Below are 23,810 nucleotides of genomic sequence, written 5' to 3' on the forward strand. Positions count from 1 at the left end.
TGCAAATACCTCTCCCTCTGCTCGCCCTGTAAATGCCCTACGTCGCTGGATAGTGAAGGTGTTTTCTGCATCTCGCTCCTTTTTCTTTTATGTTTTTTCCCTGATATTTCCCACACGCCTGACTGCAGGTCAGGAAGATCACCCGCGCTGCAAAGCCAGAAAAAGATAGCCTGGTAACGTGTACGGATCACGTACACCAGCATAATTGATTTTCTGGTGATATCGCTTCTTACTCACGTCATCTAGGCCGGATAAAATACTCGACAATGAGACTTCGTCATGATCAACAGTGTATCGCTACCGGTAGTCGCCATATTTGTGACCGTCAAAATGGTGCCGGCTACTTGTTGACATGGCAACGGTCACGTGGGTCGAAAACCTCTATACTACAAATGCAATACGAATGTAATCATAATCATGCTATAATAGGCAATCACTAAATTATATATCCAAATATCATTTTAACTAAATTTGAGCTTAATTACAGAATAGAAAATGCCACCAGTAGCACCTATTTATGAGTGTCTCAATAAGGCAGTCAGTGAATTTTGAGACACCCCCCCCACCTCCAATGTCAAACAATATAGATATTGAATTAAAAAAAAAAACAATATTTAATGCTAAAAATGCTTAAAGTTCTCATCATTCTCATTATCCTTCTACAGGGTCGCAGGCAAGCTGGAGCCTATCCCAGCTGACTACGGGCAAAAGGCGGGGTACACCCTGGACAAGTCGCCAGGTCATCACAGGGCTGACACATAGACACAGACAACCATTCACACCTACGGTCAATTTAGAGTCACCAGTTAACCTAACCTGCATGTCTTTGGAGTGTGGGAGAAACCGGAGCACCCGGAGGAAACCCACGCGGACACGGGGAGAACATGCAAACTCCACACAGAAAGGCCCTCGCCGGCCATGGGGCTCGAACCCGGACCTTCTTGCTGTGAGGCGACAGCGCTAACCACTACACCACCGTGCCGCCCATGCTTAAAGTTTTTAATTCTTATTTTCATGTATTTCTGTGGAAGAGACAGAACGATTGCTTAAACACAAATTAGGAATTGTGTGGTGTAAAAGTAATAAATCGTCAGATTCTAGCAACATTGACATGACATTAAATTATGATTGCTAATGAAAAAAAAAACACCTTTCGGAAGCTCTGCCTTGGATCACTTTTGTGTCCCCGCCAATGTCAAAATCTACAGAAGCGTATTAGGGCCACTTGGAGAAAATATTTTTTTCTAAATTCTGAGATTAAAAGTCGGAAATTTCAAGAAAAAACTCGAAATTCCGAGATTAAAAGCTGAAATCTTCGAGAAAAAAAGTCGAAATTTTCAAGATTAAAAGTCGTAATCTCGAAAATTTCGACTTTTTTTCTCGAAGATTTCGACTTTTAATCTCGAAAATTTCGACTTTTTTTCTCTCAAATTCCGACTTTTTTTCTCGGAATTTCGAGTTTTTTCTTGAAATTTCCGACTTTTAATCTCGGAATTTAGAAAAAAATATTTTCTCCAAGTGGTCCTAATACGCTTCCGTAAAAATCAAAGTTACTCCCTTGATTGCAACAAAATACATCGGTGTGCCGTGTGAACACCCCTTAAATTTCTTAAACCACCGCCCGAGCAGGGTTAGATTTGCACCAGTTTAAGCAGCTTTCAGGGGCTACACCGGTATAACTTTGTACCGTGTGAACGCTCTACCGGGGCAGCCCCGGCGCTATACCGGAGTAAAAGTTGCCGTGTGAACACCCCTAATAATGAGATGAGATGAGATGAGATCTCAAAGAGCGATATAACCGCTAGAGGGCGCTTTAGTTTATTTGTCGGATATGTAGTTTTAATATACACAGGTCCTTATTACATTTATACAATTGCTGTAGCGTATATGGTTCTGGAAAACATACTAAAAATATATTTTCAACCATAAACCGCTTTAAAAATACCATTCATTTGGATGAAATCAGTCGTGACGTTTACTTCCGCCCCCTGCGATGACGTGGCCAGCTGAGTTCGCTACGTCACACGGAACAAAAACCAAACCCGGAAGTGTATGTGAGTGTAGAGCAGCGTGTCAGGCAGCTGTACAGTCAGCAGTGATGGTGGTTTGTTGCCAAGTCATTCCCGGTAACATAGGGGACAAAAGCACGGCGGTTTTAGCGACCATGAAACTAAAGCGAGTTTGTGTATTATATTTACCCAACTAAAGCTGCATCTGCGTTCGGGTCAAAGTTCACAGCTGTTTCAATTTTATACTTCTGTTTTGTTTCCCCCTTGTCTCTGGTGTCATGTGCGGTTTAATAAGGAGACGTTGAGCGGAGCGGGTGAGTGCGGCTGTGCAATGCCACGTCTGCTTCACCGTGACAGCGGTGCACACTCATCATCATCATCATCATCTCCTCTCACACACGCACATCCTGCAAGACTTCATTTTTGGTCTGAAGTCAGCTGAAATAATGGCAAAAAGTAGCAGAAGGAGCAGAGGCTCGGGACAGGTGACCGGTGGTGTCTCTGTGTCCAGTTGTGCACCGACTGGAGCGTTTCGCGCTCGTGCTTTCCAGCTGTGGCTGTGGCGGTGGCGCGCGCTGCCGTTGATCTTGATCCTGCTGATGCTGATGTTGATCCTCGGCTCTTACTGGTGCAGCTACCCCGGCATCAGTGACATCCCAAAACACAGCGCAGATCTGCTTCAGGACAAGGTAAACATGTTTGTGTTTCTAGAAATTTGTCTCACATTCCTGAGATGGATGCTCTGTTCCACTTACAAACCTCATCTCATCTCATTCTCTCTAGCCGCTTTATCCTGTTCTACAGGGTCGCAGGCAAGCTGGAGCCTATCCCAGCTGACTATGGGGCGAAAGGCGGGGTACACCCTGGACAAGTCGCCAGGTCATCGCAGGGCTGACACATAGACACAGACAACCATTCACACTCACATTCACACCTACGGCCAATTTAGAGTCACCAGTTAACCTAACCTGCATGTCTTTGGACTGTGGGGGAAACCGGAGCACCCGGAGGAAACCCACGCGGACACGGGGAGAACATGCAAACTCCGCACAGAAAGGCCCTCGCCGGCCACGGGGCTCGAACCCGGACCTTCTTGCTGTGAGGCGACAGCGCTAACCACTACACCACCGTGCCGCCCCTAGGGTCATGATGTGTCCTGGAATTAGCACTGTCACGTCATAGCAAGAAGGTTCTGGGTTCAAGCCCAGCAGCCGACCCGGGCCCTTCTGTGTGGAGTTTGCATGTTTTCCGGGTGCTCCGGTTTCCTCCACAGCCCAAAGGTTAGATTAATACGGGGCAGCCGTGGCCTGAGGTTGGACTGAAGTGCCCTTGAGCAACACACCTAACCCCCAACTGCTCCCTGGGCACTGTAGCATAGCTGCCCACTGCTCTGGATGCGTGTGTGTGTGTTTGCTGCTTCAGATGGGTTAAATGCAGATGTTAAAGTGCACATCACGGGTAAATTCAGGAGCAAGATCAGTGTAATTCTCCTATTTTATATTAAACTTTGGTCAAATATCTGTAACATTCTGCATTCTGTGCAATTTTTTTCACCTTGCGCAATACCAGAAAAATAAAGTTGAAATCAAGCCATTTGAGGCGAATTGGTCCGCCTCTGAAAAAACTTGGCATTTGGATTTCCCGGGAAACATTGATTTTTGTGACGTCATCTGCGGGACGCCTCCTTCTGAATCCTACGTCAGCGCTGGTTTGTTTATGATGATGTAGCAGCACCAATCTTGATGGGATTAGTACTCGTCGTTTTCCAAAAGACCGGAGAATGAGAGAGGAACGGGGAGCGCTTGGTCTACACAGGCTGTGCACTGAAACCGTGCAAGCTCTCTCAGCCTGCTGGCGCTTCCGCAGGTAACGTCACGAATCTGGCTCCAGACTCCCTTGGGATTTTTCCAGATGCGTTTTGTTATTTTTTTTTTCTGCCTTAGACAGATGGCCTTGTGCAAAATTACCCTTCTGGATGAGTGTGTAAAGGGACATACTTTCATATAAAAAAACCCCATGAAATTGGTCCAGAATATACACTTTAAATTTCACCGTGTACTTAAGTCTGTGCTTGAGTGTACGTGTGACAAATAAAGGCTTCTTGGCTTCTTCTTCTTCATACTGGATGCCAGACAGGAATACTCCCTGGATGAGATGCCAGTCCATTCACGCTCATAGAGCCTTCATTTCACCTATGAGTGTGTTTTTGGGATGTTTCGAGAAGTCTGTGTAAACTTCAAGCCCACAAACCGACAGGATGTAAACATTGCAAACAGCTCAGGCCTGAACCAAGAACCCGGAGCTGTAAGCAGCAACATGACACACTGCACCACCGTGCAGCTCTAATGTAAATTATGTAATAAAATACCTTTATGGAAAGAATAAAGGGGAGGGAGGCTTGGGACAAGTGTTCAGTTTTTGTAGATTGTGTGAAATTCTTTGCAGGTAGCGTCACATTCATATTGCATTCGAGAGGATTTACTACACCCTCTTACCATGACATTAGTTTCTCAGCTTGTCACATATATACAGGCCTTCAGGCCTCACTTTTTCTGTCATTATTTTTTTTTTGCAGGGAGACATGGGACATTATATTGGGAGACTTGAGACAAAAATGAAATGCCTAGGCTTACATGTTTAATTTTTATTTATTATCAAAATCTGTAACATATGAACCCACAATGCTGGTACAGCGATAGAAAAATGTCAGTTTACCCAAAACCTGACGAGACAAAAACAGTTCCATTCTCAAGGACTGAAATAAGTTTAATCCTCATGCAGGTACACGCCCACATTCTAAACAAAAAAAGTTTCAACAATTTTATATATGTAAACCACAAGAAAAAAACAACAACCCTGTAATGTGATGAACTGTCCCAACTCTCCCTATCTGACCATTTTGGGGGGGGGAAAAAGCCTTCAATGTTTTTCCCAGAATTTCTCATCTCATTATCTCTAGCCACTTTATCCTGTTCTACAGGGTCGCAGGCAAGCTGGAGCCTATCCCAGCTGACTACGGGCGAAAGGCGGGGTACACCCTGGACAAGTCACCAGGTCATCACAGGGCTGACACATAGACACAGACAACCATTCACGCTCACATTCACACCTACGCTCAATTTTAGAGTCACACAGAAAGGCCCTCGCCGGCCACGGGGCTCGAACCCGGACCTTCTTGCTGTGAGGCGACAGTGCTAACCACTACACCACCGTGCCGCCTTTCCCAGAATTTAAGTTTAATAAATAATACTGTATATGGTAACTCCAGGCTACATACTTTAATTCCTAAGAAATTCCAAATTCACCAGCGTACATTACACCATAGAATGGAGGTGGACTCTAAAGTAGAAAATACAAGTTTTGGTTGACAAAAATATTTCACTGCACAAACCTTACTGCAGTGTCCAGCTTCATGGCTCCAAAGGAAGTAGGTTACTCTAAAGGGGAAACATCTAACTTCTGACGTCATCTAAAACCTGATTGGTTGAAATTAATTTATGGGAATACAAACTGTCCCAGGGTGGTATGGTGGTGTAGTGGTTAGCGCTGTCGCCTCACAGCAAGAAGGTCCAGGTTCGAGCCCCGTGGCCGGTGAGGGCCTTTCTGTGTGGAGTTTGCATGTTCTCCCCGTGTCCGCGTGGGTTTCCTCCGGGTGCTCCGGTTTCCCCCACAGTCCAAAGACATGCAGATTAGGTTAACTGGTGACTCTAAATTGACCGTAGGTGTGAATGTGAGTGTGAATGGTTGTCTGTGTCTATGTGTCAGCCCTGTGATGACCTGGCGACTTGTCCAGGGTGTACCCCGCCTTTCGCCCGTAGTCAGCTGGGATAGGCTCCAGCTTGCCTGCGACCCTGTAGAACAGGATAAAGCGGCTAGAGATAATGAGATGAGACAAACTGTCCCAAGTCTCCCCACTCTCCGACATGTTCATGCACTTAACCTGCTCGGTTCATTCTATAAAACTTTAGCCAGTCGATTTGAAATGAAGTGCAGCAGGTTGCATTAGTTATCTTGGATTGTGTAGAGTTGCAGTGGAAAAATATCGCTTTGGAAACACTCTTGTACATCTGCATGTACGTTTTATCGTTTTCATTCCATCGTAATCCCTCGTCAATGTCATTTTTACAAGTCTGTGGAGATGAGCATGTTACTGGAACAATACAGATACCAGTATGAGTATCGGTGCATCCCTGCTAATGCTTCAGTGCTCACCGGTGCCAGATGATTTCCTATAATGTTCCTTCCTTCTATCTTTTGCTAACAAGTTTGCCATGGGTTGGAAACGTTGTCCATTATGAGTCTTTGGAGGTCCTGAGATATGAACTTAAATTAAGTGCGGTCACTGCTTTCCTTCAAGTCAATCCAGACCAGCTTCCTCTGAAACAATGTACCATTTTCTGCTCATCCTCTGTCTGTGTAGTTCTCTCACAAGCCCAGGACGTTATCTCTGGCCCAGGTGCGCCAGTTCACTTCGAAGGTGGATGGTGTTCGGCTTTGGGAGACACACCTGCGGCCCATGCTGATCGAGAGGGTGCCAGGTACAGCAGGAAGCAAAGCCGTACTCCAGGTGAGACGCCAACATCTTCACCTTCCGCCTTGTTAACTTCCTATCATTTCTCAAGTCTCTTCTGTAATACTGAACAACTCCAAGTGTTTCTGATGTAGTGCTGGCTGTCTAATACAAAACATAAATCACTCAGAAATCCTGGCCAAGTTCTCGGAGTTCTCCGCACTTTTGACAGTTCCACAGTCCTTCTACATGTCCGTTGGCTGAGGGTGTGGTGTGCATCACAAGTAGTACTAAGCTCAGATCTTTTTCTCTTTTTTCCTGTCAAGGCTTTCATCCATTACCAACATTGCGATTTTATTCTATTCTAAATCTCTCCATAAATTCTGTAAACCTAAAGCACCTAAGAGATCTTGGAGGACATTCTAGATTTATGACTGCACTAGTGACTCACGCTGATTGCTGTTCTCTCTTTATTCTCGTATGTGTTCAGCACATCGTCTCCCAGCTGCGCTCCCTCTCTGCAGGCTGGGCTGTAGAGGAGGACTCGTTCCAGTCATCTACTCCCAAAGGACCCGTGACCTTTACTAATGTTCTGGCCGTGCTCAACCCCTCTGCTCCTCGCAGGCTTCTCCTTGCCTGCCACCATGACTCCAAAATCTTACCTCGAGACCCCAAAGCCCCACAGCGAGGGTTTATTGGGGCCAGTGACTCAGCCGTACCCTGTGCCATGCTGCTGGAGTTGGTATCAGCGCTGGACACACAGCTGACGGCTCTGAAACAGCAGGTAAACACTCAGTAAACACCCAGGATCAGTAGTGAACACTCAGGAAGCTCATGGAAGAATCAGAAAGGGAAATGCGGGAAATACTGTGATGTTGGACGTGTTCTCCAGTCAAAATTAAGGTGAAGTTAACGGAAAGTAGTTCTGATTGTGATACTGTTTTTATTGCTCATATATTATTTAGAAACAGTCCCTGTGAGTTCGAGTATAAGAGGTGTGGCCTCTGTGCCTGTCAGTCCCAGTAAAAGCGGTGTCTGTCTTGATGTTTGTCATTGCCAGAAAAACAGGCACAGTGTCCGTGCCTTTTTACTGGGAGTCACAGGTACGGTGGTCACACCGCCATATCTGTTAGTCTCATGGAAGGAGGCGTGGTCTCTGTGACTGTTAGTTTAAAAGTAAGAGTTGCAAACTCGGTCTCTTAGTTCCAATGAGAGAGGCGTGGCCTCTGTGTCTCTTAGTTCCAATGGGAGAGGCGTGGTCTCTGTGTCTGTTAGTTCAAATAAGAGGCGTGGCCTCTAGCTGTTAGTTCCAATGAGAGAGGTGTGGCCTCTATGTTGGTGCCAATAAAAGTGGCATGGCATCTGTGTCTCTTAGTTCCAGTGAGAGAGGCGTGGCCTCTGTCTGTTAGTTACAATAAAAGAGGTGTGGCCTCTGTCTGTTAGTTCCCATGAGAGGTGTGGCCTCTGTGTCTGTTAGTTCCAATAAAAGAGGCGTGGCCTCTGTGTCTGTTAGTTCCAATAAAAGAGGCGTGGCCCCTGTGTCTGTTAGTTCCAATAAAAGAGGCATGGCCTCTGTCTGTTAGTTCCCATGAGAGAGGTGTGGCCTCTGTGTCTGTTAGTTCCAATAAAAGAGGCATGGCCACTGTCTGTTAGTTCCCATGAGAGAGGTGTGGCCTCTGTCTGTTAGTTCCAAAAAAGAGGCATGTCCTCTGTCTGTTGGTTCCAATGAGAGAGGCGTGGCCTCTGTGTCTTAGTTCCAATGAGAGAGGCGTGGCCTCTGTGTCTTAGTTCCAATGAGAGAGGCGTGGCCTCTGTGTCTTAGTTCCAATGAGAGAGGCGTGGCCTCTGTCTGTTAGTTCCAATAAAAGAGGCGTGGCCTCTGTTAGTTCCAATAAGAGGCGTGGCCTCTGTTAGTTCCAATAAAAGAGGCGTGGCCTCTGTTAGTTCCAATAAAAGAGGCGTGGCCTCTGTTAGTTCCAATGAGAGAGGTGTGGCCTCTGTTAGTGCCAATGAAAGTGGTGTGGCATCTGTGTTTCTTAGTTCCAGTGAGAGAGGTGTGGCCTCTCTGTCTGTTAGTTCCAATAAGAGGCGTGGCCTCTGTTTGTTAGTTCTCATGAGAGAGGTGTGTCCTCTGTGTCTCTTAGTTCCAATAAAAGAGGCATGTCCTCTGTCTGTTCGTTCCAATGAGAGAGGTGTGGCCTCTGTTAGTGCCAAGGAAAGTGGCGTGGCATCCATGTCTCTTAGTTCCAGTGAGAGAGGCGTGGCCTCTGTGTCTGTTAGTTCCCATGAGAGAGGTGTGGCCTCTGTCTCTTAGTTCCAATGAGAGAGGCATGGCCTCTGTATCTGTTCCAATAAAAGAGGCCTAGCCTCTCTGTTAGTTCCAATTAAAAAAAGGTGTGGCCTCGGTAGCTGTTAGTTCCAATGAGAGAAGCATGGCATCTGTGTCTGTTAGTTCCAATAAAAGAGGTGTGGCATCTATGTCTCTTAGTTCCAATGAGAGAGGCGTGGTGTCTGTATCTGTTAGTTCCAATAAAAAAAAAAAGTTATGGCCTGTGAATCTGTTAGTTCCACTAAAAGAGGCGTGGCCTCTGTCTGTTAGTTCCCATGAGAGCGGTGTGGCCTCTGTTAGTGCCAATGAAAGTGGCGTGGCCTCTTTGTCTGTTAGTGCCAATGAAAGTGGCGTGGCCTCTTTGTCTGTTAGTGCCAATGAAAGTGGCGTGGCCTCTCTGTCTGTTAGTTCCTCTGAGAGAGGCGTGGCCTCTCTGTCTGTTAGTTCCTCTGAGAGAGGCGTGGCCTCTGTCTGTTAGTTCCTCTGAGAGAGGCATGGCCTCTCTGTCTGTTAGTTCCTCTGAGAGAGGCGTGGCCTCTGTCTGTTAGTTCCTCTGAGAGAGGCGTGGCCTCTGTCTGTTAGTTCCTCTGAGAGAGGCATAGCCTCTCTGTGTGATAGTTCCTCTGAGAGAGGCGTGGCCTCTCTGTCTGTTAGTTCCTCTGAGAGAGGCGTGGCCTCTCTGTCTGTTAGTTCCTCTGAGAGAGGCGTGGCCTCTCTGTCTGTTAGTTCCTCTGAGAGAGGTGTGGCGCCTCTGTCTGTTAGTTCCTCTGAGAGAGGCGTGGCCTCTCTGTCTGTTAGTTCCTCTGAGAGAGGCGTGGCCTCTCTGTCTGTTAGTTCCTCTGAGAGAGGCGTGGCCTCTCTGTCTGTTAGTTCCTCTGAGAGAGGCGTGGCCTCTCTGTCTGTTAGTTCCTCTGAGAGAGGCGTGGCCTCTGTCTGTTAGTTCCTCTGAGAGAGGCGTGGCCTCTGTCTGTTAGTTCCTCTGAGAGAGGCGTGGCCTCTGTCTGTTAGTTCCTCTGAGAGAGGCGTGGCCTCTCTGTCTGTTAGTTCCTCTGAGAGAGGCGTGGCCTCTCTGTCTGTTAGTTCCTCTGAGAGAGGCGTGGCCTCTCTGTCTGTTAGTTCCTCTGAGAGAGGCGTGGCCTCTCTGTCTGTTAGTTCCTCTGAGAGAGGCGTGGCCTCTCTGTCTGTTAGTTCCTCTGAGAGAGGCGTGGCCTCTCTGTCTGTTAGTTCCTCTGAGAGAGGCGTGGCCTCTGTCTGTTAGTTCCTCTGAGAGAGGCGTGGCCTCTGTCTGTTAGTTCCTCTGAGAGAGGCGTGGCCTCTGTCTGTTAGTTCCTCTGAGAGAGGCGTGGCCTCTGTCTGTTAGTTCCTCTGAGAGAGGCGTGGCCTCTGTCTGTTAGTTCCTCTGAGAGAGGCGTGGCCTCTGTCTGTTAGTTCCTCTGAGAGAGGCGTGGCCTCTGTCTGTTAGTTCCTCTGAGAGAGGCGTGGCCTCTGTCTGTTAGTTCCTCTGAGAGAGGCGTGGCCTCTCTGTCTGTTAGTTCCTCTGAGAGAGGCGTGGCCTCTCTGTATGTTAGTTCCTCTGAGAGAAGCGTGGCCTCTCTATCTGTTAGTTCCAATGAGAGAGGCGTGGCCTCTCTGTCTGTTAGTTCCTCTGAGAGAGGCGTGGCCTCTCTGTCTGTTAGTTCCTCTGAGAGAGGCGTGGCCTCTGTCTGTTAGTTCCTCTGAGAGAGGCGTGGCCTCTGTCTGTTAGTTCCTCTGAGAGAGGCGTGGCCTCTCTGTCTGTTAGTTCCTCTGAGAGAGGCGTGGCCTCTCTGTATGTTAGTTCCTCTGAGAGAAGCGTGGCCTCTCTATCTGTTAGTTCCAATGAGAGAGGCGTGGCCTCTCTGTCTGTTAGTTCCTCTGAGAGAGGCGTGGCCTCTCTGTCTGTTAGTTCCTCTGAGAGAGGTGTGGCCTCACTGTCTGTTCATTCCAATAAAAGAGGTGTGGCCTTTCGGTCTGTTCATTCCATTAAAAGAGGCGTGGCCTCTCTATCTGTTAGTTCTAATGAAAGTGGTGTGGCCTCTCTGTCTGTTAGTTCCAATGAGAGAGGCGTGACGTCTCTGTCTGGTCGGTCCAATAAAAGAGGCGTGGCCTCTGTCTGTTAGTTCCAATGAGAGAGGCGTGGCCTCTCTTCTGTTAGTTCCAATGAGAGAGACGTGGCCTCTCTGTCTGGTCGGTCCAGTAAGAGAGGTGTGGCCTCTCTGTCTGTTAATTCCAATAAAAGAGGTGTGGCATCGGTATCTGTTCCTTCCAATGAGAGAGGCATGGCATCTGTGTCCGTTAGTTCCAATAAAAGAGGCGTGGCCTCTACGGTTCTTAGTTCCAATGAGGGAGGTGTGGCATCTGTGTCCGTTAGTTCCAATAAAAGAGGCGTGGCCTCTACGGTTCTTAGTTCCAATGAGGGAGGTGTGGCATCTGTATCTGTTAGTTCCAAAAAAAGAGGCGTGGCCTATGTTAGTTCCAATAAAAAAAGGTGTGGCCTGTGTTTCTGTTAGTTCCAATGAGAGAGGTGTGGCCTGTGTATCTGTTAGTTCCACTAAAAGAGGCGTGGCCTCTGTCTGTTCGTTCCCATGAGAGCGGTGTGGCCTCTATGTTCATACCAATAAAAGAGGTGTGGCCTCTCTGTCTGTTAGTTCCAATGAGAGTGTTATGGCCTCTCTGTCTCGTCATTCCAATAAAAGAGGCGTGGCCTCTGTCTGATAATGCAAATGAGAGAGGCGTGGCCTCTCTGTCTGTTAGTTCCAATCAGAGAGGCGTGGCCTCTCTGTCAGTTCCAATAAAAGAGGCATGGTCTCTCTGTCTGTTAGTTCCAGTGAGAGAGGCGTGGCATCTGTATCTGTTAGTTCCAATAAAAGATGCGTGGACACTGTCTGTTAGTTCCACTGAGAGAGGCGTGGCCTCTGTATCTGTTAGTTCCAATAAAAGAGGCATTGCCTCTCTGTTAGTTCCAATAAAAAAAGGTGTGGCCTCGGTATCTGTTAGTTCCACTGAGAGAGGCGTGGCCTCTGTATCTGTTAGTTCCAATAAAAGGCATTGCCTCTCTGTTAGTTTCAATAAAAAAAGGTGTGGCCTCAGTATCTGTTAGTTCCAATGTGAGAGGCGTGGCCTCTGTATCTGTTAGTTCCAATAAAAGACGCGTGTCCTCTGTCTGTTAGTTCCAATAAAAAAGGCGTGGCCTCTGTATCTGTTCGTGCCAGTGAGAGAGGCGTGGCCTCGATGTCTGTTCATTCCAATAAAAGAGGCGTGGCCTCTGTCTGGTATATCCAGTAAGAGACGCATGCCCTTTGTCTGTTAATTCCAGTAAAAGTGGTGTGGCTTCTCTGCCTGTTAGTTCCAATAAAAAAGGTGTGGCCTCTGTATCTGTTCGTGCCAGTGAGAGAGGCGTGGCCTCGATGTCTGTTCATTCCAATAAAAGAGGCGTGGCCTCTGTCTGGTATATCCAGTAAGAGAGGCATGCCCTTTGTCTGTTAATTCCAGTAAAAGTGGTGTGGCTTCTCTGCCTGTTAGTTCCAATAAAAGAGGTGTGGCCTCTGTCTCTTAGTTCCAATGAGAGAGGCCTGGCCTCTGACTCTGTTCGTTCCAATAAAAGAGGCGTGGCCTCTGTCTGTTAGTTCCAATAAAAAAAGGTGTGGCCTGTGTATCTGTTAGTTCCAATGAGAGAGGTGTGGCCTCTGTGTCTTTTAGTTCCGATGAAAGAGGTGTGGCCTCTCTGTCGGTTAATTCCAGTAAAAGAAGCATGGCCTCTGTGTCTTAATTTCAGTTAAAGAGGTGTGGCCTCTGTCTGTTCATTATAAAAGAGGTGTCGCCTGTGTGTGTGTGTTCTTAGCATGTTCCCTGCAGCTTCTTAACATGCTGTCTTTGTATGTCTGTGTCTTTGACCTACTTTTGAAGAACATCTCATCTCATTCTCTCTAGCCGCTTTATCCTGTTCTACAGGGTCGCAGGCAAGCTGGAGCCTATCCCAGCTGACTACGGGCGAAAGGCGGGGTACACCCTGGACAAGTCGCCAGGTCATCACAGGGCTGACACATAGACACAGACAACCATTCACACTCACATTCACACCTACGGTCAATTTAGAGTCACCAGTTAACCTAACCTGCATGTCTTTGGACTGTGGGGGAAACCGGAGCACCCGGAGGAAACCCACGCGGACACGGGGAGAACATGCAAACTCCACACAGAAAGGCCCTCGCCGGACACGGGGCTCGAACCCGGACCTTCTTGCTGTGAGGCGACAGCGCTAACCGCTACACCACCGTGCCGCCACTTTTGAAGAACAAATCATTGGAAAACATGACCATAGTGACCTTGTGCACAGGAAAATAGTTTCACACAAAAATGCATCCTGAACTGAAAAAACTAAAAAGGCCAGACGATATAATTTTGGTGTAGGCATCGCGACGTTTAGCTACAGTAATACTACAGTCAAGGGAAATTCAGTATTGTGCACGTGTGTGTGTGTTTACTTAGAACACAACATTGTGCTGAGTTGACTGTTCTGCATGCTCTCCTATCTGCTCGATTCACCACACGTTTCCTCTGTTCACGTTCTCTTTCTCTCTTGTGTAATCCTTCCTTCCTTTCCTGCAGAGGTCTGCAGTGACGCTGCAGCTCGTCTTTTTCGATGGAGAGGAGGCATTTGAGGAATGGACAGATACAGACTCTCTGTACGGCTCACGTCACCTGGCCGAGCTCATGGCCCACACAGCTCATCCTTCAGGATCCGCGCACACCACGCAGCTGCAGGCAGTGGTGAGGCCACAACCCTCATTTACAGCATTCAGACAGGATTTCGTATCATTTTTACAGGAATATATAGTCTTCGTCTCGGGTGTCTTTCAGGATCTGTTTGTGCTGCTGGACTTACTCGGAGCTGCAGAGCCACTGATTGTCAATCATTTCGATAACACTGCTCGCTGGTTTGACCGTCTGATTGCTGCAGGTCAGCAGTTTTTCTCTCCTCTCGTTCTCTTGTGCTTTATAAACACATCAGTCAAGTACGTGGGATTGAAAAGTGCTGCAGTTTGGTGTTTCCCTAAGCCCAACATAAATCACAAATGACTTGGTCATTGGAGAACTTTCCAAAGTATAAGACAGTTTATGTATTGTGGATGTAATTCTTAAAAAAAAAACCTGCTGATTGTTTTCCTTAAAGTTTATGAGCAATTGCTTTTCAGTGTGGAACATTTTCCACATGCTACTCCTGAAATGCAGTACTGTTTGTCTCACCTCATCTCATTATCTCTAGCCGCTTTATCCTGTTCTACAGGGTCGCAGGCGAGCTGGAGCCTATCCCAGCTGACTACGGGCGAGAGGCGGGGTACACCCTGGACAAGTCGCCAGGTCATCACAGGGCTGATACATAGACACAGACAACCATTCACACTCACATTCACACCTACGGTCAATTTAGAGTCACCAGTTAACCTAACCTGCATGTCTTTGGACTGTGGGGGAAACCAGAGCACCCGGAGGAAACCCACGGGGAGAACATGCAAACTCCGCACGGAAAGGCCCTCGCTGGCCACGGGGCTCGAACCCAGGACCACCTTGCTGTGAGGCGACAGCGCTAACCACTACACCACCGTGCCGCCCTTGAAACGTGGTCTCTTATGTGATATTTTGCTCAGATGCAAACTTTTTTTTTTTTTTCTCTAACATTTAATTTTGTGCTGGAAAATGAACATTTGGAACTCCTAAGATGTTTTCGTACTGACTCGATAATGTACACGTCATAAAATAGAAATCTATAACAAAATTTGTATGAAAAAAAAGTGCCTCAGACTTTTGCCCAGTACTGTACATTGTGTAATAACTGCATGATTTCACTTCATTTATCCATCAGTTTGAGTGTTTTTATTTAGTCTTATAAAGCAGATACAATATTAGGATAATGCAAAAACAAGAACAGGCCAAAAATCGTTTTACCATCTGGAAAATATGCCAGTTAGTGAAATACTGAGGAGTGTTAAATGAATAAATACTTTTAAATCTCTAGTGATTTTGACACTCCAGGAGTCTGGCAGCCCTGCAGCTTTGGTCTGCTTCTTTAGTTAGGAGAAATAATAGTCTCTGTTTTTCTCACTGTTTTAGAGAGGAGGCTGCACCGGCAAGGCTTACTGTCCTCTCATCATTCAGAACAAAGCTACTTCAGGAAGGACGTTTATCTGGGACCAGTGCAGGATGACCACATTCCATTCTTGCTTCGAGGTGAGTGACAAAACAAACACACACACACTATGTAATGCTATGCTTGTGACATCTTACATAAACAAGAGTCATCAGGAGATGACGTATCCCCCCCAGCCCTCACATGAAACCCCACTACAAATTTTCTTAAAGGAGATACGCAGAACCATGGCCTCACTTTTTATTTATAAATGCCTTGAGACCTCAAGAATGGCACAGGAATAGTTTGAAGCGTTAACAATAAATCTCGTATAGTAATTTTTATGATTAAAATGATTCATATAGGTAGCGGTCTGAGTGAATGACCTTGACATCTGTGACGTCACCGCAGGAAGTCTGTCGGTCTCATCACCATTTTCGCTATACTAAAAGACAGCGCTAACTGCAACTTTGAGCTTCCATTTTGAGCTAATTTATCGCCATGCCACGTAGATGTGTTGCTGGCGGATGCAGCAACACGACAGAAGGTGGATTTACGTTGCATTCATGGGCAAAGAATGTTCAAACTGCAAAGATTTGGACGTGTTGGCAAGAAGTTCACGGGCACCTTATGAAGTGGTCTCTCCTCTGCTCTGCACATTTTACTAAAGACTCATATGAAACCTCTGATCTGTTGAGGAGCGTTGGCTATAAGCCCGTATTGAAAGAGGGTGCAGTATCAACAGTTAAAGGAAAAGAAAACTACAAGAAAAGGAAAGTAAGTTCAGTTGCACTAGTTCTCCTGTATGAGCTGAGGGTTGTTGCTAAAACCCGGGATGGAACAGGACAGGACGGGACATATTATCGCTCGGGCAGTGACCTCCCTGTGGTTGTTGCTAAAACCAGTGACGTCCTGAGTTTTAGTAATTGCCTGAGCCGAGCAGTAATGGCGGAGTACTCAGTATGGAGAAAATGGAGAACGAGTGGACCAGCTGTCTGATTTCTTCGATGAATATGGTTGCCTCAGCAGCAATATCTCACCCTTACGTGGAAGAAGCGAATGAACAGAGAACTGAACAAACAACTGAAAGTCAGATTGTTTCAAAATAATCAGCCACAAGGTCGGCCTTCAAGAAGCAAGAACACAGACAGGTAAGAAGCGACTCTCATTTGGATACAAAACAACAAAAACAACACCACTCGTTGTTTACCTGCATTTAGATTAATACATGTAACTTGTATTGTGTGTTTGTTACCGGTATAAGATTATTTAATTTGCTTCCGAATGTGATTGTCTCAGTTCATCTGATTATTTAATTAGCCTTTTATGTTTTATCAGTGAAAATGCATGTGTGTACATGTATGTTGCATAAGTTATAACACCTATCCTGTTTTAATGAGCGTCAACCCTCCATCCATTAAGTCAAATCGGTCTTACGCTACGTTCACACTGCAAGGCTTAATGCTCAATTCCAATTTTTTTGTGAAATCCGATTTTTTTGTGAGGTCGTTCACATTAACAAATATATGCGACTTGTATGTGATCCTCAGTATGAACGAAAAGCGACCTAAAAGTGTTCCGCATGCGCATTGCAGGATACAACGACATCACACGCAGTGAGCATGGCCAGTGTTTATGGAAGTAAAACCGCCCGGTTGCGGTATGACCCATCCAATCTAGCTTGAATAGCTGCATCCCCCCAAATGGAAATCAGCTCCCTAACCTCTGCGTCCTTCCATTGAGAAGATTCAGAACCTTCACAGCCCGAAGCGTCCCTCGCATTGATGTCATGCGCAGGGGCGCAGATACGTTTTTTGAACTGGGAGGGACAAAAAACTGGGGGGGACAAAGCTGCCAGCAAACCAACCCCAACCCCGATATGCCTGTCAAACTTGTTGTTAGTAACCATAGCAACCAAGCTCGAGCTCGCAACCTGTGCAGTCTGCGCAGCTCAACCAACCGACTATCAGTCTTTGTTTTATGTGAGTTGTTGCAACTATGTATACACTGCTGTGCACTTCAATAAACCGAATGGTAATTAGTCTTTTGATTTTTCCGTGAGGTTTGCCTTATGCAAAGAAAGACAGCATAGACGTTTTTTCCTCCCTATAAGTGGGGGGGACCGAACGAGGTGAATTTAAATCTGGGTGGGACGAGTCCCCCCCTCTATCTGCACCCGTGATTATGCGCCATGTTGTTATAACTTTTTTTGAGAGACCCGCCGCCTACTTCAGCGCAGAATAGTGACGTTTGTGGCTTGTTGATGACGTGTAAGTCGGATGAATGCGACCTGGCGGTTCAGACTGAAGTCGCATATGAAAAGAGCGGATAGGGATCGGAATTAGGACCACATATCCAAACGGCCTGGGTCGGATTTGAAAAAATCGGATCTGTGTCGTTCATATTGTCAATAAAAGATCGGATACAGGTCACATATGGGCGAAAAGATCGGATTTGAGTCACTTCAGCCTGCAGTGTGAACGTAGCCTTAGTTGAGCAAGTCGGTCACGCTATTTCTTTCTTTCACCATAAATTTTTATTTATATGACTTTGGTCTATAGCTGTAAAAGCCCTCGGCTTTAAAACCGGTTCCCGCTGTGACGTCACGCGCTCAGGGCTGTCTGGCTCAGAATGCCAACTTTGCAGTCGATTTAACTCTCAAAAATATTTTTTTTATTCCCACTTATGCAGCATACAAGAGTCAAGGATGGAGATACTATCCACTCAGAAATGTAATTAAAAATAAAGGTTCTGCATATCTCTAAGTTGAATTGGTTGCCATGGAAATATGGAAAAAATTAAATTGACAGAAGTCCCAAAATGTCAAAAGGCACAACCCTTCTAGTCACTTAATATAACTGTCAGGCTTCGTGAAAAAATTCCTAATAGTTTGAGTTATGCTCCGGAAACTAAAATGTTTACAGATGGACGGACAGACAGACGGGCAGAGTGATAGCTGTATCCCCCACATTATATGCCGGGGGAATAAAAAGCTAACAAACTTAATCTAACCCTAAGCCTAACTCTAAAGATATCAGTGTAAAGTGCTCCAAAGGAATTGAATCATGAATTGTGTGAATTGTTACATGCCTATTTACAGATGAGTTTCAGTATGACTTATCGTCCTTACATCAAACTGTCAGCTGCTGGTGCTGGGTGTAATACTGCTCCTCCTGCGAGTCGATATCACAGAAAAAAGTGCGCTGGAATCCAGGGTCCGCATTGTGTATAACTGAGACACTCCTACTCTTACTGTTTTAGGGAAGCTCCATGTAACTGCTGCATGTCTGAATAGTGTTAAGTTTGCAGTTACATCTGAGATCTAATTACCCATGTGTACACTTTCGGTATTAAATCCTCTCCAAGCTTGTATATCTTGGAAAAATCTCAATTTCCGAACACGATATAGATATTCTCTAATCAGTTGTTCGCCTGGATTTTGCCTGTATAACAGCCCTAACCTTGTTTATATCCTCTGAACAACTTTTGGATCTTCTCAGTTGTAATATTTGGTGTAGCCAATCAATCTTGTTGTATCTGTTCTAACAGTTAAAAAAATTCTTATAAAGGTATAAAAACCCTGGATGCTTCCTTGTTTGTTTCCTTGTTTTCTAGCAACAATTGAGCCAACTTACCATGTTCTTCCTCAACACAGCGAACTGTGCAGTCAGTGTTAAAGGTTTAACAAGCAAATATGTCTCAATGTTGATTACTCTAAAGCTTATTAACAGTTATTCCATGAAATTGAGTCGAACATGAGCTGATAGCTGACAAGGCATGTAGTGCCGTGTTGGCTATAAACCACGTACGACGAGATTGAGTAGAATAAGCGTTTTTATTATATTCACATTCACTGGATTTTGAGAAACGGAGCATTTTTATTTAAATAAACTCTCACCTATGGTCATGAGCTTTGGGTAATGACAGAAAGAACAAGATCGCGGATACAAGCGGCTGAAATGAGTTTCCTTCGCAGGGTGGCTGGGCGCTCCCTTAGAGATAGGGTGAGAAGCACAGTCACTCGGGAGGAGCTCGGAGTAGAGCCGCTGCTCCTCCACATCGAGAGGAACCAGCTGAGGTGGCTCGGGCATCTTTTTCGGATGCCTCCTGGACGCCTCCCTGGGGAGGTGTTCCAGGCATGTCCCCCCGGGAGGAGGCCCCGGGGAAGACCCAGGACACGCTGGAGGGACTATGTCTCTCGGCTGGCCTGGGAACGCCTCGGTGTTCTTCCCGAGGAGCTGGCCGAGGTGTCTGGGGAAAGGGAAGTTTGGGCTTCCATGCTTAGACTGCTGCCTCCGCGACCCGGTCCTGGATAAGCGGAAGAAGACGAGACGAGACGAGCATTTTTATTTTTTGCAAATTCAATAAATAAAAACTTTTATACAACAGAGTGGGAAATAAGGAATTTTAAGCAGACTATCACAGGACAGACAAGTCTGAAATGCTGTCTCTGTCTGTCTGTCCGAATGACGGGCCAAAGCCTCGGAACAATGCGACCGGGGGTCCGGGCAAGCTGAAGGGGCTTTAGATGCCTGGAGATGGCTTCTCAACTATTTCCAGACACATTTTTGTCATCTTCAAAAGCCAAATTACACTAGACATTAGTTGCTAATTACACTACAAATTGAATATAATTTGCAAGAAAATGTCAGAGGTTTCAAGAAAAACATGCCTAAAGTTATACCCAAGAAACCAGTAGTGCACACAGGTCAGTTCCATATCTATAAAAAAGTATTGGGGAGGCAAGGATGTTCCAGTTGGTTACAACTTACTGGTCCTCATACCGTATATAGGTACTATAATAACACTCATGAAACATTATGCCACCAATACAATTTATTTATACTATGTTTATAATAAGTCTATAAGAAATTTAGTAATTAACAATACAACTCTTCTTACATAAGAGTTACAATTTTGAGGACGAGATTCCAAGTAACTTTGTAACAAAATTACTTTTAAAATGACTCAAAACTAGACACGGTCATATCATTTGGCATTCAGACTAAAATCTGCTGGACTACTTAGAAAGTAGAAGAAAATAAAAACTCTATTAAAATATAAATCTACATTCTACAAAGTATATGACTATGACTGTCATTATGAATGGAAAAAACAGACATAATAGCCATTGATTGGCAGTTTGGCACTTAACATAATACTGTACTGCAAAGTTTCATGTAAACTGAACTCGTAATCAACTGACTGGATCAATCGGATACTGTCAACCCTGAAACACTAGTTCATATGCATCGTGCAATAAAAACGGTGAATACTGAGTGTATTATTGTTGTTGTCTTATTTAGTGTGCCACTCAGGGAGAGGGAGGTGCCTGTAAATTTTGGCGGGGCTGGAACCATCGGTGGCTGAGTTATGAATTTTTAAAAGCTGGCTTGAGCCAGGGCTCATACTAAAGTTCTCGGCGAGCAGCGCTCATGTGGGGGTTTCAGGGGCGAATAACGGGCTGAGGCGGAGTCGTAGCAGGCCGTGCCTGTGCTGGTTTGAAAGGGCTCAGGGAGAGGGAGGTGCCTGTAAATTTTGGTCAGGCTAGGACCATCGGTGGCTGAGTTATGAATTTTTAAATTCATGCCCGCAGGGGCTCCCGTTTCACAGGCCGTGTTACGACATAATATATTCGCCCAGTGTAAGATTTGGAAGAAAATTGGAAGTACATTAGACCCATATCTTTGCAATTTTTTCATGGGTCATCCGGTCTGATGCTTTTGAAATACAGACGGACAAATGCGAAAATTACCAATCAATGTCCGCCGGTCCAGCCTTATTTCCCACGCTGTACAAAATGTCCGACAAAATAATTTCTGCTTGACAAACCTGCAAAATGACAGTAGCAAGTTGTGAAAAATGCTATAATTCTTCTTCAAAAATAAAAAAAAGATACATCCTTCACGTCAAATACTTTCATTTCATATTTTGTTGCTTTTTTTTTTTTGTATTTTTTGGGGTTTTGTTTTCAAGTAGGATTTTTATTTCATCCTTGGTTGGTTCAGCAACACGCTCCACCATTTTGTTTTTCTCTACTCACGGTATATGAGCCGACAGCCTTATAGTAGAGTAGCCAATCAGAGCGTGCGATTGTTCATTTTCGGTGACTGTGGATAGAATAATACTTGTATATACAGTATAACTCATTTAAAGGTAAGAACTTTGCTATTTTGTTGACTGCTGATTTGACATCACTTGCTGAACTCAGGATTGAGGAGTTCATCGTCAAGTTTCCAAGTAGGAATTCTGATTTGAGGGGGTGTTTTCTTTTTTTTCCGAGTCATATGTAGGAAATTGAGTTATGAGTTTTGGTGGAATGCAGCATAAGGACCAGTAGTGGTAGTGCTGGGATTGGAACAAGCCAAATGTGACCAGTAGCAAGGAAACAAAAACCCTGAAACAACATGAGGAAGAAAACGTCACAGGAACAAGGCTCCGTTCACACTGCAGGCTGAAGTGACTCAAATCCGATCTTTTCGCCCATATGTGGCCTGTATCCGATCTTTTATTGACAATATGAACGACACAGATCCGATTTTTTTAAATCCGACCCAGGCCGTTTGGATATGTGGTCCTAATTCCGATTCCTATCCGCTCTTTTCATATGTGACTTCAGTCTGAACCGCCAGGTCGCATTCATCCGACTTACACGTCATCAACAAGCCACAAACGTCACTATTCTGCGCTGAAGTAGGCGGCGGGTCTCTCAAAAAAAGTCACAACAACATGGCGCATAATCACGGGCGCAGATAGAGGGGGGGACTCGTCCCACCCAGATTTAAATTCACCTCGTTCAGTCTCCCCCACTTATAGGGAGGAAAAAACGTCTATGCTGTCTTTCTTTGCATAAGGCAAACCTCACGGAAAAATCAAAAGACTAATTACCATTCGGTTTATTGAGGTGCACAGCAGTGTATACATAGTTGCAACAACTCACATAAAACAAAACAAAGACTGATATTCGGTTGGTTGAGCTGCGCAGACTGCACAGGTTGCGAGCTCGAGCTTGGTTGCTATGGTAACCCACAAGAAGTTTGATAGGCATATCGGGGTTGGGGTTGGTTTGCTGGCAGCTTTGTCCCCCCAGTTTTTTGTCCCCCCCAGTTCAAAAAACGTATCTGCGCCCCTGCGCATGACATCAATGCGGAGGACGCTTCGGGCTGTGAAGGTTCTGAATCTTCTCAATGGAAGGACGCAGAGGTTAGGGAGCTGATTTCCATTTGGGGGGATACAGCTATTCAAGCTAGATTGGATGAGTCATACCGCAACCGGGCGGTTTTACTTCCGTAAACACTGGCCATGCTCACTGTGTGTGACGTCGTCGTATCCTGCAATGCGCATGCGGAACACTTTTAGGTCGCTTTTCGTTCATACTGAGGATCACATACAAGTCGCATATATTTGTTAATGTGAACGACCTCACAAAAAATTGGATTTCACAAAAAAATCGGAATTGAGCATTAAGCCTTGCAGTGTGAACGTAGCGTAAAGGGAACCTATCCAATCTATGCTCTTCTGTATAACACCAGATGGTGTCACTATAAGTCAGTATACAGGTGTAGAAGTGTGAAGTAACAGAAAGCAGTACTAAGTATGTTGAAATGATGTTCAATTTGAGCGTGTTGTAAATATGAGTCCTGGGATGAGCACAGGACGGTATTTTATGATTGAGCAGTAGTGCTTATAAGATACAAATCTGCAGCATCCAGGTGAAGCAAGCTGAAGAAAGGGTGAGACTTGAGAAAGGTTTTAGGGAAACGCAAGTGTATCCTTGTAGGACGAGGTAAACATGTGCATGCCATCCCACAGGTGTACCGGTGCTGCACTTGATCTCAACACCATTCCCTCCATTCTGGCATACGCTGCAGGACACAGAGGAGAAAATGCACCGGCCCACGGTCGAGAACCTCACCAAGATCCTAGTCATCTTCCTGGCTGAATACCTGCATCTCTGAGCTGAATCAGACTCACCTCTTAAACACACACTAACTATATATAAATGGAGTGGCATTCTAGATGTTACATACTGGAAGATAGCGATGATGCATGACCTCTTGGCCATGTACAGACACAGCATCAGCTGTGAAAGTGTGGAACGATTTATTTGTTTTTTTTTTTTTCTATCTGCTGAAATAAGAGCCATAAACACATAAGCTTTGGCAGAGGTTATAATCATAATCAGTATCCATACTAAAAGGAAGACCTTTGGTCCATGCAGCCAGAGACTGTAGTGAGCCTGTTCATTTGACTTACTGAATAAGTTTGAGCCATTAACTGCTAACCTGTTGCATATGCAGTGCTGGTTAGATTTGAATGTATCTTTAATTTTTTTTTTTAATTTCTTAAGCTTTCAGCAGGACCTGTGGAACTAAGAGTGACCTCATATTTCAGTTCTGGTGAAATGGGAATATTTGGAGCTGGTACCAAAATCTAATCTTGAACCATTATGCATGTTTCCACTTAAAAGGAAAAATTGGAATTGAGGAAGAAAAAAAAAAAAAACCCTGCAACAAACTGAATGTGGGCTAAACTGCTGATAGCAGTGCTAGCAGAACTTTCTTTGAGCAGCTACACACTTAAAATAAATAGCAATAAAACATCTGTGTCTTACCTTCTGTGTAATTACTGTCCATGATGATTTCTTTATGTTGTGTATAAACCTTTACCTAGTCTGAAATGCTTAAATGCATCCTTAAATCCATAAGTAAAACATCGCCAGCTCATAGCTCCAGGGTCCCTGGTTCGATCTTGAGCTTGGGTTCACATGTTCATGTAGGTTTCTTCTGGGGTTTCTGGTTTCCTCCCAAAGAAACC

At 45.3% G+C, this 23,810-nt stretch overlaps 1 protein-coding gene across 4 annotated transcripts; it reads left to right on the plus strand.

The window, feature by feature from the left end:
- The first annotated feature begins 1,925 nt into the window (after positions 1-1,925).
- Positions 1,926-23,595, plus strand: qpctla (glutaminyl-peptide cyclotransferase-like a). 4 transcript variants are annotated; one of them, XM_060923392.1, is made up of 7 exons: positions 1,944-2,698; positions 6,430-6,576; positions 7,010-7,303; positions 13,475-13,636; positions 13,727-13,826; positions 14,978-15,094; positions 18,094-19,068. In XM_060923392.1, the coding sequence occupies exons 1-7, from the start codon at positions 2,456-2,458 to the stop codon at positions 18,153-18,155; spliced, it is 1,125 nt and encodes a 374-aa protein (XP_060779375.1). In that variant the 5' UTR covers positions 1,944-2,455; the 3' UTR covers positions 18,156-19,068. The 4 variants fall into 4 exon arrangements, with proteins under 4 accessions (XP_060779376.1, XP_060779377.1, XP_060779375.1 ...); XM_060923391.1 differs by lacking the exon at positions 18,094-19,068 and adding an exon at positions 22,806-23,595 and having other exon boundaries at positions 2,013-2,698; XM_060923393.1 differs by lacking the exon at positions 13,727-13,826 and having other exon boundaries at positions 1,926-2,698; positions 18,094-19,072.
- Positions 23,596-23,810: the final 215 nt, after the last annotated feature.

The sequence above is a fragment of the Neoarius graeffei genome, chromosome 6, assembly GCF_027579695.1.
Source record: "Neoarius graeffei isolate fNeoGra1 chromosome 6, fNeoGra1.pri, whole genome shotgun sequence".
Taxonomy (NCBI): domain Eukaryota; kingdom Metazoa; phylum Chordata; class Actinopteri; order Siluriformes; family Ariidae; genus Neoarius; species Neoarius graeffei.

Bases quoted from the DNA above. Each gene is read 5' to 3' on its own strand.
- qpctla (XM_060923391.1), top strand. From the start codon at position 2,456: ATGGCAAAAAGTAGCAGAAGGAGCAGAGGCTCGGGACAGGTGACCGGT. The intron at 13,637-13,726 runs GTGAGGCCACAA...GGTGTCTTTCAG, and splicing joins CCACGCAGCTGCAGGCAGTG to GATCTGTTTGTGCTGCTGGA. The intron at 13,827-14,977 runs GTCAGCAGTTTT...TCACTGTTTTAG, and splicing joins TGACCGTCTGATTGCTGCAG to AGAGGAGGCTGCACCGGCAA.